We start from the raw sequence: 17,959 nt of genomic DNA on the forward strand, positions 1-17,959 counted from the left end.
GTGGTTGATTTTATACAGTCTTGTTTTCCTACTGCCTCCCCACATCCTTTAGCATACTGTTAATGACTAAAAGAACAACGATCACATTGAAAAGCATTCCACATTCCAGTAATTCTTTACATCAAAACATTTCTTCTAATTTCACTCTTCCCATTATTAAATCTCTCTTATTGCCTCAAGCCTAAAATCACACAGATGTTGCCTAGAGGTCCTTGTGAACAGTCATCATGTCATAGAACATAGAACATTACAGCGCAGTACAGGCCCTTCGGCCCTCGATGGTTTCACAGGTCGGCACAACAATCTAAAGCCCATCTAACCTACACTATTCCAATATCACCCATACGTTTATCCAATGACCATTTAAATGCCCTTAATGTTGGTGAATCCACTACTGTTGCAGGCAGGGCATTCCACAGCCTTACTACTCTCTGAGTACGTCTGACATCTGTTCTATATCTATCACCCCTCAATTTAAAACTATGTCCCCTTGTGCTAGCCATCTCCATCCGTGGAAAAATGTTCACAGTCTACCCTATCTAATCCTCTAATCATCTTAAATGCCTCTATTAAGTCACCTCTTAACCTTCTTCTCTCTAAGGTTTCAATCCTTGTTTTCAATCCTTTGCAATGTTAGCTCCAAAATGCCACGTCATTGTTTTTCTTACCCTGAAGAAACATTTAAATTGACATTAATTTTCAACTGAATATTAGTTTTTTCAAATGAAACTATAGTAAGTAATGGTGGTAACTGATGGCATCATTTGTGTGCAAGGTTATATCATTCCACACATATAGCTAAATGAAACTGCTTTTTATCTATGTTTGAGACACCCCTATCTCTGGTGAATAATCCTCTTTGAAAAGGTCAATTATTTTCTCTCCCAAGTATTTGCTTTAAATGGTTTGCCTCAGGAATCTCCAGATCCTTTCAAGTCAATTCCATTCCCAATTTATTAACCTTTGAATTAAATATTGCTCCACCCAATTGTAAATTATCAAACATGTGGATACACATAAAGGAATAAGGAACAAAAGGTAGGTCTTTCAGCCCTTTGAGATTGCTCCACCATTCTGGTGTGGTCTCAACTTCACTTTCCTGTCTGCTGCCCGCATTGCCCTCAGGTCACTTACTGATCAAAAATTTAATTAATTCAGCCTTGAATAAATTCAACCACAGTCTCCACCTCTTTCCGAGGAAGAGAATTCCATAGACTAATGATCCTCAGAGAAGAAATTCCTTCACTCAATCTTAAATAGGAGATCTCTATTTTTTTTAAACTCCTAAGACTCCTTCACAAGGGAAGCATCCTCTCACATCCACCAAATCAATGCTCCTTTAGCATCTTATATGTTTTAATAAGATTCTCTTAAATTTCCACAGGTATAGGTCGAAACTTACTTTTCCAACACCACTCAGGAAAATGCAGTCCACTTGACTGGCCTCTCAGCCACCACTTCTAACATTTGCTCCTCCAACACCGACACATTAAGGCACCCGACTGTACCATCCAGCACAAGGTGCACTGCAGTAATCAAGGCTCCTGCCAAACCCACAACCTCTACCACCGAGAACAAGGACTGGCAATGCATGGTAACACCACCATCTTCAAGTTCCCCTCCAAGCCACACAATATACTGACTTGGAAATATAATGCTCTTCCTTCATTGTCACTGGGTCGAAATCCTGGAACTCCCTTCCTAACAGCACTGTGGGTGTTCCAACAATACATGCACTGCAGTAATTCAAGAAGTCTCACAACACCAGGTTAGAGTCCAACCAGTTTATTTGGTGATTCTAACCTGGTGTTGTGAGACTTCTTACTGTGTTTACTCCAGTCCAACACCAGCATCTCTGCATCGTAATTCAAGAAAGCAGCTCACTACCAACTTCGAAAGAGAAATTAGGAATGGGCAATAAATGCTGGCCTGACCTGTGATGCCCACATCCTATGGTCAAATAAAATAATCCTGCTCAACCTTTCCTCAAAAGGTAACCTCTTCACCCGAAGAATTAGTCAAGTGAACCAGTTCTGAGCTGTATTAGCTGAGTCAACTGTCCCTGAATGCACTTTATTAAAACTTGACTCACACAAACATTGACATAGTAAAATAAGCAAATGACTTGTTGATTCAGTGGAGAGAAATGCTGTGCAACAACCTAAAGCATTTTATCTAAGCTGATGAGTGATAGTGTTTTTGTAGTTGTAATGTAATCCAGAAGCCCAGGCAAATGCTCTATGGACATAGGTTTGAATCTCACAATGGCAACTGGTAAAATTTAAATTCAATTAATAAATCTGGAATTAAGAAGCTAATGTCTGTAATAATGACTGTCTTGGTTGTCATAAAAACCCACCTGGTTGACTGATACCCTTCAGGGAAGGGAATCTAAGACTCCAGACCACAGCAATATGGTTGACTCTTAAATGCCCTCTGAAATGGCTTTGCAAGCCAATTGGTTCAATCAAGCATCCACAAAAAGGAATGAAATTAGACTGATCACCCGGTATCAACCCAAGCACTGGAAAAGGCAACAGCAAATCCAGCCCTGTCAATCCAGCAAAGTCCTCCTTATTAATATCTGGGGCTTATGCCAAAATTGGGAGAGCTGCCCCAGATTAGTTAAGCAACAGCCTGGCACTGTCTGCAAAGTATTATTCTGTGAGTATGGCTAAGTCACAGACACCACCATCAACATCCCTGGGTATGTCTTGTCCCACTGACAAAACACCACCTGAGGTGGCAGCACATTGGTGTACAATCAAGAGGGAGTTGCCCTGGAGTTCTCAACATTGACTTTGTGCCCTTTGAAGTTTCATGGCATTAGGTCAAAAATGAGCAAGGAAGCCTCCTGCTGATCACCACTGATCGCCCTCCCTCAGTTGCCGAATCAGTACTCCTCCATGTTGAATATCATTTGAGGATGCACTGAGGGTGGTACGGAATGTACTCTGGATAGGGGATTTAAATGTCCATCACCAAGAGTGGCTTGGTAGCACCCTCCTAACTGAGCTAGCAATGCCCTAAAGGACATAGTTGCTAGACTGGGTCTATGACAGGTGGTGAGAGAACCAACCAGAGCAAAAAAAAACTTGACCTTATCCTCACCAAGTTATATGCCACAGATGCATTTGACTGCGACAGTATTGGTAAGACATATCACCACACAGTCCTTGTGGAGATAAAGCCCTGTCTTCTTATTGTGGATACCCTCCATTGTGTTGTGTGGCACTGCCACTGTATTAGATGGGCTAAACTTTGAACAGATCTAGCAACTCAAGACTGGGCATCCATGAGATGCTGTAGGCCATCAGCAGCAGGATATTATTCAACCATAGCCTGCAACCTCATGGCCCAGCATTTCCCCCATTCTACCATTAGCATCAAGCCAGGAGAAATAAATAAGAGCTCTATCACCAGTGCAGGAGATGTATGGGGACACCACCATCTGTACATTCCCCTCCAAGCTGTATATCACTGTCATTAGGTTAAAATCCTGGAACTTTTTTCCAAGCAGCACTGAGGATTTACCTATACTACATGGATTGCAGTGTTTCACAAAGGCATATCACCATCAACTTCTCAAGAACAATTAGGGATGGGCAATAAAAGTGCTGGCCTAGCCATTGATGCCCACTTCCTGTGGAAGAATAATAATGACTAAAAAAGTGTTTTCTTGACAAGATCCATTAAATACTTTGAATGAAAAAATGAGTTGAATGTTAAGAGAGTAAAAATGCCTACAAGTCAAGCCTAGCCCAAGTTCAAAAAAAATCACTTGTTCAGCAGCCTTAGATATTGCTCAGAATAGAACCCAAGGAAAATGACATTGCAGAAATATACTTTTTCTTCTTGTATGACATTATACATTTAATCTACCACCTGTTCCTGTCAATTTGAAATCACTCTCCCCACTCAAAGCCGAAGTTCCCTAGGTAAATCAGATTAAGTAGTTTAAATTAAGGTGGCCAGCTTTAAAAATGTTTGAGGAAGTGCAAACAAAATTCAAAATGATCAATTAATTCAAACCAATTTAAGGGTATACAATACTTGAGATTTGAATAGTTAAGTTTATTTATTTGAGTTTATTTATTAATCACAAGTAGGCTTACATTAACGCTGCAATGAAGTGACTGGGAAAATTCCCTACTTATCATTCACAGGCACCTGTTCAGATACACTGAGGAAGAATTTAGCATGGCCAATCCACCTAACCCGCACATTTCTGGACTGTGGGAGGAAACTGGAGCACCCAAAGGAAACTCATGCAGGCATGGGAGAATGTGTAGACTCCACACAGTGACCCAAGCTGGGAAATCGAACCCGGGTCCCTGGCGCTGTGAAGGCAGCATTACTAACTCCTGTGCCACCGTGCTGCCCAGTTAAGCAGCATTACTTCAGTTTTTGTCCAATAGAAAAAACAATTAGCAATCTTAGTTAGAAATACGGGAACATTAGGAATGGGGGGAACTCATTCAGTCCCTCAAGCATACTCAACATCTAATTATATCGTAGATTATCGGTACCTTAAATCCATTCACTCGCCTTTTCTCTATATTCCTTGATATTCTTTACTTGACAAAAATCTACCATTCTTGGAGGCTTCCAACTGCCCCAGATCCAGTCTTATGGGCAGCAAGTTGCATATTTTTTACATTTGATGTGAAAACTGATTCCCAGTTTTGCTCCCAAATGGCCTCACTCCAATTTTAAAGTTATGTCTCCTTATTCTCATTGCTCCATATCTGCTCCATCAAATCTCTTCAACATTGCAACCATATTGACTGAATCTTTTCTCGACATTCTGCACTTGTGGAAATACAAGGCAAGTTCATATAACCTGCTCAACACTGTTAACCCTGGTATCATTCAGGTTAAACTGTGCTGCAATCCCTCCAAGGCCAACATTTCTTTCCTAATTTGTGGTGCCCAAAATGGAACATGGCTTTACAGTTAAACTGCATAGCTCCAAAACAGAATATGCTGCAAGTTCACGTCAAACACCAGAGGTTGTGATATTCTCTTAGACAAGAGCTACATCACAATGGTGTAACTTACTTTTGCACATACAGTTTTTGCAGAACATTTTCTTTGATAGAGAACTGAATCTTCACATGTTTGGCCATTATGAAATACAGGAATGGCTAACAGTTGCAATAAAGTACTTGCAAGATAATATTTCTATATCATTCGTAAATTTAAAACAATGCAGCTTTCAAAGCAATACATGTTCCATAGTATTCAGACTCCTTTTGAAAAGTAAATTGATTTGGTCCTTCTACAATTCTCAAATTAATATGCAAGTGTAAATTGAGCTTCAGAGTCACAGAACACACCATCTGTACTTGACAGCAAAAACACATATTTAAATTACAGATTATGCTTAACATTTCAGCAAGTTATGTAAATTTGTCTGGAAGAGATTCTAATCTGATACAATACTCTGGTATGGCATATATGATGCATTTCAGAGGTTTTTCTGCAAAAACTGTTCTAACAAGGAAGTGTAGTGATATTAATATTTTCTCCAGAGATCAAGACTCACTCCGAGATGTTTCAATTCAGTAATGAGGACATTACAAACATTTGAATATTTCCATTACAGAGAGTACGATCCTGTTCATACTATCTATATCAGTCATGTTGCACTCTGTGCTGCTTCATTACAGTTACATACAGTAAGCACACACAAAGGGCTTTAGTTACCAGCCCCTTGGTATACATGGCCTGAAAGGCCTTAATGGTGGCCTTTCCAGATTGTGCCTAGGCAGCAGTTGCCCCAAGCTTGAGTGTGTCCTTCAGCATGTCATCCTGAACCTTAGAATGTGCCAATCTGCAGCATTTGGTCAAGGACAATTCTTTGCACTGGAGGATCAACAAGTTTCGGGCAGACCAAGGGCATCTTTCACCAGATTGATGACCCTCCAGTGGCAGCTGACGTTTGTCTTGATCTGTGTTCCTGGGAACAGCCCGGAGCATAGAGCCTTGTGTCACAGAACTGCTCAGGAAGAATCTCGACAAATACCACTGCCTCTCTCTCCAGACCATCTTTGCATAGACACATTCCACAAGGAGTGCGCGATAATCTTTTCCCCCTCACACACTTCAAAAGCAGTGTGCTGTTGCACAGAGACTTTGAGTGTGCATGAAGGATAAGACGGGGAGTGCTCTTCTCACCGTCAGCCAAACTATGTCTTGATGCTTGTTCGAAAAGTCTGGCAATGAAGCATTCTACTAAATGACTTAAGGAACCATCTGACATAATCCACCATCTCATTTTCCCTCAGGGCCTTGAGGATATTATATGCAGACTGCTGCTCGATCGCCTTGTGATCAAAGGTGTTTCTCTGAACAAACTTATAGGTGATAAGGCACGGTCCAACTTGAAGCATTGCATGGCAATTTGGCCAGACCAATTCCTTGCAACTTTGCCTGAGACAGGCAGAACCTCAGTACGTCATGAAATCTGGTGTAGGTCCTTGTGTACCAAGGACTTGCACACAGTTTGATGCACCCGCACACAAAGATAGCTATCAGGGAAAGGGCGATATTGGATTGGTCAGCCCAGTTCCCAAAGAAAATGGCTTTGCTCTTTCCACAGTTTACCTGGCACCTGAGGCCAGTTTGAACTGGTCACAGATGTTCATGAGCCTGCACCCCGATATCGAATCTGAGCAGAAGACAACAACGTTGTCCACGTACAAGGAGGCTTTGACCCGAGTGCCTCCATAGCCTGGGATCATCACTCTTTCTATGCCCAAATTCTTCCTGAAGGACTTGGCAAGGAGGTTCTATACAATACATAAAGAGGACAAGGGATAGAGGGCAGCCCTGCCTGACTCCAGATTTGATTTGAAAGCTTCCCACCAATTGAATGAAACTGGTGCTACTGATGTTTCTGTCGGGCATTTGGATCCAACTGCAGATTCCCTCCCAAACCCCCCTTTGGAGGGCACATCCATCAGATAAACATTTGGAAAGGAAGGTTATTTTGTCAATAACAAAGAAATATGACTACTGTAGAGATTTATTCTCTTATATAACTGCACACAATGCAAATAGACTGAATAACATGGCTTGAAATAGAGTTGATTAGACCTCTTGGTTCTTATTCCTTTGAGGACAATCTGAAGAATGTACTTGGTTAAAAACCTGATTGCTATTAATTCTTTCAATTTGCTTATTTTCTCCCTCCTACTCCAATTTTCATCCCTATTAGAAGTTTGATGTTTCTTTGCAATCTTGGGATGATCCAGGAGCTGTTAAAATTTCCTGTTGTGGGGCCTAACCTAGCATTGTCATTCCTCTACTATGACACAATACAAAAAATAGGAGCAGGAGTATTCCATATGGCTCAAACTAGCGCCACTATTCAATACAATAAGAAGTCTCATAACAACAGCTTTATTTGGAATCACAAGCTTTTGGAGCACTGCTCCTTCATCAGGTACACTCACCTAATGAAGGAGCAGCACACCAAAAGCTTGTGATGGACTTTAACCTGGTGTTATGAGACTTCTAACTGTGCCCACCCCAGTCCAACACCAGCATCTCCACGTCATGGCTACCATTCAATACAGTCACTGATGATCTTAATGGATTGTTCAGATACCCACTGAGATACAGTAACACAATATGTTTAAGGCTGACGGTCACATAACACCATTGGAAACAGACTTCTACAGAATCCCAAAGCTAGGATTTCTGTTCAGAATGTTTTTAAATAATTTGCATTCCAAGAAATAATATATTGGGAGGATTTTAACAATTGCAACTTCCTTTCCCCATGAGAAATTTGTTGGTGACTCTTATATTATTTTCAAGGTGAGGGATATCAGTTCTGGCAAATGAAACACATTCCACTTTTAGCACTCTGTCTACTTCAATCCCAGCCAGATTAGATAAAACACATTCACATGCAAAGTAGAGCTTACTTTACTCTCTCGTAATAACATGCCCTAATCTCAAACTCACTACAGTTCTCTCCCACTTCCACAGTGTGAAATATTCGATTTATCAACAACACTCACTGCAGATACGAGGCATATTTTTCTCAGAATGAAAATATAATCAGTATATGTATTACCCAGAAAGAAATCTCAACTTCTGATTAAATTTCAAGTATAAATCAGCATATTTTCAATAAATTACAGACCCTGTTAAGACTCTGTAATAAGTCATGGCAGAACTTTAAGGTGAGTAAACTATTTCTTACTGCGTTAGGTTAGATAAAGGATTCAGAAGGGTACGCACCATTTTTATAGCGCCTCACCGTATCAATAAGAAGAAATGCTGCTCTTATGATGGAATCAACTAAACAATATTTGAAGGCTGGGAAAAAAGACAACTTTCATACTTTGAAACAAATTCAATTAAAAATTTTTTTATCCTACTCATCCACGGTTAACTGTGCTTGCTGAGCTACATGGGCTCTTAGTCCAGTAATGGCAACACAGTGGCATAGCGACCAGGACTGCTGCCTCATAGCACCAGGGGCTCGGATTCAATTCTAGCCTCAGTCACTGTCTGTATGGAGTTTGCACATTCTCCGTATGTCTACGTGAGTTTCCTCCAGATGCTCCAGTTTCCTCCCACTGTCCAAAAATGTGTGGGTTAGGTTGATTGGCCATGCTAAATTGACCCTAATGTTAGGGGGGTTAGCCGGGTAAACATATGGGGTTACGGAAATAGGGCCAGGGTGGGGCAGAATAGCCTCCTATGATTCCATAAACACCTTAATTTTAATATTCTTATGTTCAAATCTTTCCATTGCCTTTCTCTCCTCACAACCTCCAAGCCTACAATGTCTCCACCTCTCAGTCAATGTCTTCTCCTTAAAGATGCTGCTAAAATCCAAAACCTTTACCAAGCTTTTACGCATCTACATTAATATCACCTTGTGTGGCTTGGTGAAAATGTTGTTTGATAAATGTTCCTGTGAAACACCTTGAGATGTTTTCCCACATTAAAGCCTCCACATAAATGAAGTTGTTGTTTCAATGGGTTATTGTAAATGAGCTCTCAAGATAAATTCAAAAGCTTGATATACTACACAAAATCTTGACTGAAATTTCTCAATGGTTTAGCTTTTATGTAAAAGACAAAATACAATGGCTAATTTTGGCAAATATTAATTGAAAGGACACTATGTTTTATGTCAGGTCCTAAAACGTTCCTCTATTTTCAAGGTTCTAAGCACTCACTGTTGGTGTGGCAGGGATTTCCAGTTCATTTGGCTCCTCCTTTGATGAACATTCTTCCGCCCGAGATGAAGCTGGACAGATTTCAAAGTCAGTGTGTCCCACATCCTGCAAGTACTGGTATAATGGAGAGTTCTGGTAGATAAAAGGGAAACAGGAAAACCAGCTAGTTAGGCAAGGAATGAAAAAGCACATTATACAGTTAACTTGCATGCTTGCAAGAGATGACTTAGAATCCCTACAATACAGAAAGAGGCCATTTGGCCTATCGAGTCTGCACCAACTACAATCCCACCCAGGCCCTACCCCCATATCCCTACATATTTACCCACTAATCCCTCTAACCTATACATCTCAGGACACTAAGGGCAATTTTAGCATGGCCAATCAACCTAATCCGCACATTTTTGGACTGTGGGAGGAAACCAGAGCACCGGAGGGAACCCAAGCAGACATGAGGAGAATGTGCAAACTCCACACAGACAGTGACCCAAGTTGGGAATCGAGCCCAGGTCCCTGGAGCTGTGAAGCAGCAGTGCTAACCACTGTGCTACCATGCCGCCCATTGTAATGGCATATTTAACTGAAGAAAACTACTAATTCTTCTTTAAGATCGAAAAAGAACTATCCCATGAGCATATGCTGATCCAACGGGTCATGTAATGTGACACAATTGTACAGTGCTGGAAGGGTCCAAGTTTAATTGGTAAAGGCAGGAATTAATCAAGCTCAGATGGGATGGCAGTAGAGGAAGTTAAATTGGCTCCACTATTTCATGTTAAGGAGGGGATAAGCAATGGTAGGACTGCTGCTGCTCCTGATCCCCATTGAGTGATTTATGTGGATAAATGTGAATGTTGGGCAAGGACAAAGTGGGACACAGACGTGATGCTTTGCAAGGATGCTCACTGTACAATTTCCAATAAAAACTAATCATTTTGGTTGTATCCTGAGAAATAACTGCACTCACTGACCTTCACAAATTGCTGGCTTCAGGAAGCAAGGCAAGAAAATGGAAGCAGAGAGGAAATTGAAATTTTGTTTTGAAGTGTAGCAATTTTTTTGTTTTTTTTTATTCATCAATATTTAACAACAACTTGCAACTTTAGAACACTTGTCCCACATGAAGGGTCTGATTTTACCAAAAATTCGAAATTGCAGTAAATTCGGGCATCGGGCCTGCAATGCGATCCGCACCCGAAACCTAGCAGATCACGCCTTTACCGACACCCGATTTGGGCGCAAATCCAGTCCATGCCCCAAACGGGCGGCCCGATGATTTAAATGCATTAGCATGCATTTAAATCCATTTAATGAACCGCGCGCCCAACCCTACCACCAAATCTCAATTTACCATCTTCGGTTCTGTCCCAGATCCGCGCTGTTATCAACCTGCAGAATAAAAATCCAAAGAGGATTCCTATTCTGCAGGGGAACCTCCGAAGCCCATCCTCCTCGAACACGCTTCGCAGACACCCCTGTTGGACTTTAACCTGGTGTTGAGAGACTTCTTACTGCACTCGTTGGACCGCCTGCAGCACCTTCCTGGCCTTCTGCTGGTGTCTGCCGAAGAGGGGGGGTGTGCAGGCTCAGATGGATCTCTGGTTGGGGGCATGGAGATTCTCCCAAGTCCATCTCCCCCTACCCCGGTGCTCTCCGCTGGTTTTGTTTCTCACGCGCCTGGGTGCGCTGTTTCAGTTTTTTTCGAACCGCGCATGCACAGTTCAGAGCTCCAATCGTTCCGGCAGCGCTAAGCCCCCCCCACAGCGTGGATCGGACCGGAGCCAGCAAAAAGCATATTGGCGCGCTGGAACGAGGATTCTGAGCTCAGATCCGTTTTACGTCAGGATCCAGCCCTTAGCCTCCGAATGGTAAAATCGGGACCAAAGTGTCCAAACAGTCTTAACAGAAGGAAGATTTATTCGAACCTAAAGAGTGTGTCAGTGAATGTTGAAAGATGGCTCCAAACAGTCAAAAAATTAAGTTTTGAAGAGGCTTCTGAAGGTGGAAAGATAGGTAGCAAGGGAAAGGGATTTGGGGAGATGGGCACAAGAAGGTGCTGGCTGCAGGTTGTGCCATCGATGGGAGTATGAGTGATAGGTGTTGAAAAGCAGTGGCCTTGTGAAGATTGGCACGCAATCAGGTTGGTGGATAGAACACAAGTAGCAAGGGCTCTGGATCAGCTGAAGCTTGTGTAGTGAACAACTGAGGGGAGCATAAGAGAAGCTGAGCAAGATCTGACAGACAGAATCGACAAATAGTTGATATAGATGGGCCATGTTTATGATGAGATTGAAATGTGCAATCAACTGATGAACTGGAAATAGGGTTCAAAGTTCAGCTCAGGGCTACGCACAACAATTTTTTAATTTGAGTGATCAGCCAGGAAGGAGGACAGAACCGGCAATCCAGGGTGTTCAGTTTCTGGTAACAGCTGAAAATGGAAATGTCTTCAGTACTCATGTCTAGAAATACCAGGGCATTACATTTGAGAGGTTTGTGTTAAGCAGCGCTGTTTTGTAATCAAATTACAGGAGATATGTATTAATAAACTGCGGGGAAATGTTATACATTTGGAGCCTTTTTTTACAGTTCAGGTGTACATAAGAGTTTGCTGTGCGAAGTTAGCATACCTATCCCAGAGTTTGCTGTGCGAAGTTAGCATACCTATCCCAGAGTTTGCTGTGTGAAGTTAGCATACCTGTCCCAGAGTTTGCTGTGTGAAGTTAGCATACCTATCCCAGGTTCTGGGCTGCAGTGGGATGCATTTGAAGTAGCAGGGAGAGAACATTCATGCTACCTCCTTGCATGCCTGTTCTAATTTTCATGCATTTCCTGAAAATCCAGCTCAGTATATTGTGTGAAACAATATCCATGCAGGTATTTAGCAGTCATTACCTTGAAAACTGGCAACTTTCGAGAGAATATTTTTCTCTCCTTTCTGGGTCTTAGTTTATGGAATTAAACTTTGTCTTCCCTGAAACAAAATGAACTTGGGCAGCCCTAACAGTCCCGCACCATCTACTTACAGCCTGTAATTTGGTTCTGAACTGTCAATCATTGCAGACCAAAAAGAAAGCTTGTACGGGAAGTACAAATGTAATTTTTAAAATTAATTCTCAAGGTACGAGTGAAACCAGCAAGGTCTACATTTATTTCCCATTGTTAGTTGTCCCAAAAGAAAGGAAGGAGGTCCCAAAGCAGTTTACAACCATTTTGGTATAGTCACAGTTGTAACGTACAAAATGCAGCAGCCAATTTGCACACAGCAAGCTCCCAAAAAAATCCAGCGATGTGGTAACGACCAGAGTCATTGTGATATTGGCTGACAGATAAATGCTGCCAAGACAGTGGACTGCCCTACTCTTCTTTGAAACAGTGCCATGAAAATTCTAGTGCTCACCTGACAGAGGGTCTCAGTTTCATGTCTGATTGGAAGGAATGCATGTCTGACAAAATAGCATTCATAGAACTCCGACACGCAGAAGGAGACCATTTCGCCTATCGAGTCTGCACCAACTCTCTGTCAGACTTCCTACCAAGGCCCATCCCTGTAACCCCCATGTCAAATCCAGTTAACCTACATATCTTTGGATTCAATATTCCCTTAATATTGCATTGTTGTGCTCAAGTCTCTTGAATCTTGTGGAATTTGAAGCTACAACCTCATTACTCAGTGGCAGGGTGACCAACTGAGCTACAATTGGCATAGTTGGGCAATAGGTTGCCTACAGTTCAGGCTAAGCAGGATTTGTGAACCAGTCAACTGCGAGTCTGTGATAGGTATGTCCCTGTCAGGCAAGGTGGAATTGGTAAGGCTAGGGAACCGTGGTGCACCAAAAAAGTTGATTCGTTGGTTAAAAAGAAAAAGGAGGCTTATGTTTGGATGAGACGTGAGCACTCGGGTAGTGCACTAGAGAGCTTTAGATTGGCTAGGAGGGAGTTGAAGAGCGAGCTAAGAAGGGCTAAAAGAGGACATGAGAAGACTTTGGCTGATAGGGTTAAGGAGAATCCTAAGGCGTTCTATAGGTACGTCAAGAACAGAAGGTTGGTTAGGGCAAGGTTAGGGCCAGTTATAGGCGGCAGAGGGAAGTTATGTGTGGAACCGGAGGAGATTGGTGAAGCATTGAACCAATATTTCTCTTCGGTGTTCACGCAGGGGGACATGGATATAGCTGAGGAGGACACTGGGTTGCAGGGGAGTAGAATTGACAGTGTTACAGTTGATAAGGAGGATGTGCTGGATATTCTGGAGGGTCTGAAAATAGATAAGTCCCCTGGTCCGGATGGGATTTACCCCAGGATTCTCTGGGAGGCAAGAGAAGTGATTGCAGAGCCTCTGGCTCTGATCTTCAGGTCGTCGTTGGCCTCTGGTATAGTACCAGATGATTGGAGGTTAGCGAATGTTGTCCCATTGTTTAAGAAGGGGAACAGAGACTTCCCCGGGAATTATAGACCGGTGAGTCTCACTTCTGTTGTGGGCAAGGTTTTGGAAAAAATTATTAGGGATAGGATTTATAGTTATTTGGAGAGTAATGAGTTGATTGGAGATAGTCAGCATGGTTTTGTGGCGGGTAGGTCGTGCCTTACTAACCTTATTGAGTTTTTTGAGAAAGTGACCAAAGAGGTGGATGGGGGTAAGGCAGTGGACGTGGTGTATATGGATTTTAGTAAGGCGTTTGATAAGGTTCACCATGGTAGGCTTCTGCACAAAATGCAGATGTATGGGATTGGGGGTGATCTAGGGAACTGGATTAGGAATTGGCTAGCGGATAGGAGACAGAGGGTAGTGGTTGACGGTAAATATTCATCATGGAGTTCGGTTACAAGTGGTGTGCCTCAGGGATCTGTGTTGGGGCCACTGCTGTTTGTGATTTTTATTAATGATCTGGATGAGGGTATAGTTGGGTGGATCAGTAAATTTGCTGATGACACCAAAGTCGGAGGTGTGGTAGATTGTGAGGAAGGGTGTCATAGTTTGCAGGAAGACTTAGACAGGTTGCAGAGCTGGGCCGAGAGGTGGCGGATGGAGTTTAATGCAGAGAAATGTGAGGTAATTCACTTTGGTAGGAATAACAGATGTGTTGAGTATAGGGCTAACGGGAAGACTTTGAATAGTGTGGAGGAGCAGAGGGATCTAAGTGTATGTGTACATAGATCCCTGAAAGTTGGGAATCAAGTAGATAAGGTTGTTAAGAAGGCATACAGTGTCTTGGCGTTTATTGGTAGGGGGATTGAATTTAGGAGTCGTAGCGTTATGTTGCAACTGTACACAACTCTGGTGCGGCCACTTGGAGTATTGTGTGCAGTTCTGGTCCCCACATTACAGGAAGGATGTGGAGGCTTTGGAGAGGGTGCAGAGGAGGTTTACCAGGATGTTGCCTGGTATGGAGGGGAGATCCTATGAGGAGAGGCTGAGGGATTTGGGGTTGTTTTCGCTGGAAAGAAGGCGGCTAAGAGGGGATCTTATTGAAACATATAAGATGATTAGAGGTTTAGATAGGGTGGATAGTGATAGCCTTTTTCCTCTGATGGAAAAATCTAGCACGAGGGGGCATGGCTTTAAACTAAGGGGGGGTAGTTATAGGACGGATGTCAGGGGTAGGTTCTTTACCCAGAGGGTGGTGAGGGATTGGAATGCCCTGCCTGCTGCAGTTGTAAATGCGCCTAGTCTGGGGGCGTTTAAGAGGTCTGTGGATAGGTTTATGGACGAAAAGGGATTGGTTTAGGTTAGTGGGTCATTGTTGTTGTTTTTTTTTAACTGGTCGGCGCAACATCGTGGGCCGAAGGGCCTGTTCTGCGCTGTAATGTTCTATGTTCTATGTCATGCTTTCACAATAATCTAACAGCTTTTAGTCAGAAGGAAAATGTGGTTGCTGAACATTTGAAATAAAAACAGCACATGGAAAACATTTGGCAGGGCAAATCATGTAGCATTTGGGTGAGATTTTGGATGTTTCTGGAGCAATACATTGAGGAACCAACAATGGAGCAAGCAGGCCATCTTAGACTGGGTGTTATGCAATGAGAAAGGATTAGTTGACAATTTAGTTGTGGGAGAACTCTTGGGGATGAGTGATGATAATATGGTAGAATTCTTTGTCAAGGTGGATAATGGTGTAGTTGATTCTGAGACCAGGGTCCTGAATCTCAATAAAAGCAACAATGATGGTTTGAGGCATGAGTTGGCCATGATGGACTGGGAAAGACAGTGGACAGGCAATGGCAGGCATTTAAAAAATGAATAGGTGAATGCCAGAAGTTGTTTATTCCTGTTTGGCACAAGAGTAGTAAGGGAATTGTCACCAAACCATGGCTTACAAGGAAAATTAGAAATAGTATCAGACTCAAAGAAGCATACAAATTAGCAAGATAAAGCAATAGGCCTGAGGATTGGGTGCAGTTTAGAATTCAGCAAAGGAGGATCAAGAGATTGATTCAGAACGGAAAAATAGAGTATGAAAGTAAGCAAACAGGGAATATAGACTGACTGTAAAAGCTTCTGTAGATAAGTAAAGAGAAAAAGACTGACAAAAATGAATGGCGGCCTCTTACCGTCAGAAACAGTAGAATTCAAAACAGGGAATAAAGAAATGGCTGAGGAATGAAGTTTGTACTTTGCTTCAATCTCTAAAAAGACAGACATGAATAATGTACCAGAAGTGCTGAGAGAAATATGTTTTATGAGGAGCTGAAGGAAATCAGCATTAGTATAGAAATGGTTTTAGGGAAATTGATGGGATTGAAGGTGTTGATAATCTTCATCCCAGAGTGTATAAGGAAATTGCCCTGGAAATAGTAGATCCATTGGTGGTTATTTTCCAAAATTCTATGGAGTCTGGAATAGTTCCTGCAGATTGAAGGGTAGCTAATATAAACCCGCTATTCAAAAAGGGAGGTAGAGAGAAAACAGAGAACTATAGACCAGCGAGCCGAAGGTCGGTACTGGAGAAGGTGATAAAATCTATTTTCAAGGATTTCATAACCCAGCATTTGGAAGACAGTGGTATCATCAGACAAAGTCAACATGGAATTACAAAGGGAAGTCATGCTTGACTAATCTGTTGGAATTTTTTAAAGATGTAACTAGCAGAGTTGACCAAGGAGAACCAGTGGATGTGGTTTATTTGGACTTTCAGAAAGCTTTCAACAAGGTTTCACATAGTAGACTACTCTGTAAAGTACATGCAATCCATGAGCTTTAAGTGTCTTGAGGTGGATAGAAAGCTGGTTAGCAGATAGGAAACGAAGAGTTGTCATAAATGGGTCTTTGCAGATTGAGAGTCAGTGACTAGTGAGGTTCCACAAGGATCTATGCTAGGACCCCAACTGTTCACATCATATTTTAGTGATTTGAAAGAGGGAACTGAATATATTATCTCCAAATTTGCAGATGATAGAAAGTTGGGTGGGAGGGTAAGCTGTGAGGAGGACGCAGAGATGTTTAAGCGTGATTTAGACAGTCTGAACATGTGGGCATCTGTATGGCAGATGCAGCATAATGTGGATAAATGTGGGATTATCTATTTTGGTGGCAACAAAGAAGACTGATTATTATATGAATGAGTGTAAATTGAGAGAGTGGATATCAATAAGATCTTGGAGCCCTCATGTATCATGAAAATAAGCGCGCAGATATATGGTACATTCGTCTTCATAGCAAGAGGATCTGAGTATAGGGATAGGGATGTTTTGCTGCAATTGTATAAGGTGTTGTTGAGGCCACACCTGCAGTACCGTGTGCAATTTTGATGTCTTTATCTAAGGAAGGATGTCCTTACCATAGAAGGGTTCAACGAAGGTTTACCAGGTTGAAACGGCAGGTCTGTCATATGTGGAGGGAGCAAGTCGGTTAGGATTATGTTCACAGGAGGTTAGAAGAGTGAGTGTGGATATCATAGAAACTATAAAATTCTAACAGGGTAGATTGACACAGAATGTTCCCAATAGTGGGAGTGTCCAGAACTAGGGGTAAACATTTTAGAGCTGAGGTGAGGAGAAATTTCTTCACCTGGAGGGTGGTGAACATGTGAAATTCATTACCATTAGATGTAGTTGAAGCCAAAACACTGTTTGATTTCAAGAAATAATTGCATATAGCACTTGGGGCTAAAGGGATCAAGGGATACGGGGAGGAAGAGGGATCAGGATATTGAATTCAGTGATCAGCCACGATCAAAATGAATGGCGGAGCAGGCTCAAAGGACTTACTCCTGCTCCTAATTTCTATAAGAGAAAACAATTCACAATCATAGCTTCTCACAGATATTATATTTGGTGCCTGTCAACAAACAATCAGATTTTCAATATAGTTCTATTTAAGGATGATGGGTAATCTGGAGGGAACTTATAGGTGGTGGTATTCCAATGGGTCTGCTGCCCTCATCTTTCCAGGTGGTAGACATTGCAGGTTTAGGAAGGTGATGTTGAAGGAGCCTTGACAAGTTGATGCACTGAATTTTCTAGGTGGTACAAGTTGCTGCCACTGTGTGTCAATGATAGGAACAGTGAATGTTTCTTTTGATGGATCAGGTGCTGATCAAAGGGTACACTGAAGAAGCATCACCCAGATCAATGTTGTTGGAGCTGCACTCACTGAGGCAATTGGAGAGTATTCCATCAAACTTTTGACATGCCTTGAGGACAGTGGACAGACTTTGGGAACTCAGGAGTGAATAACTTAGAATCGTAGAACCCCTACAGTGCAGGAGGAGGCATTTGGCCCATTGAGTCTGCATTGGCCGCAATCCCACCCA

The 17,959-nt window shown here is 42.2% G+C and overlaps 1 protein-coding gene across 1 annotated transcript in view; it reads right to left on the minus strand.

Moving 5' to 3' along the window:
• vezt (vezatin, adherens junctions transmembrane protein) overlaps window positions 1-17,959 on the minus strand; it is a 91,050-nt gene that overhangs the window by 58,705 nt on the left and 14,386 nt on the right. The window contains exon 2 of the mRNA XM_080207139.1: window positions 9,207-9,338. Within this exon, the coding sequence (XP_080063265.1) occupies window positions 9,207-9,338 (132 nt within the window). The remainder of the gene's footprint in view (window positions 1-9,206; window positions 9,339-17,959) is intronic.

Source organism: Carcharhinus amblyrhynchos, chromosome 19, assembly GCF_965287045.1.
Source record: "Carcharhinus amblyrhynchos chromosome 19, sCarAmb.v2.hapA, whole genome shotgun sequence".
NCBI lineage: Eukaryota > Metazoa > Chordata > Chondrichthyes > Carcharhiniformes > Carcharhinidae > Carcharhinus > Carcharhinus amblyrhynchos.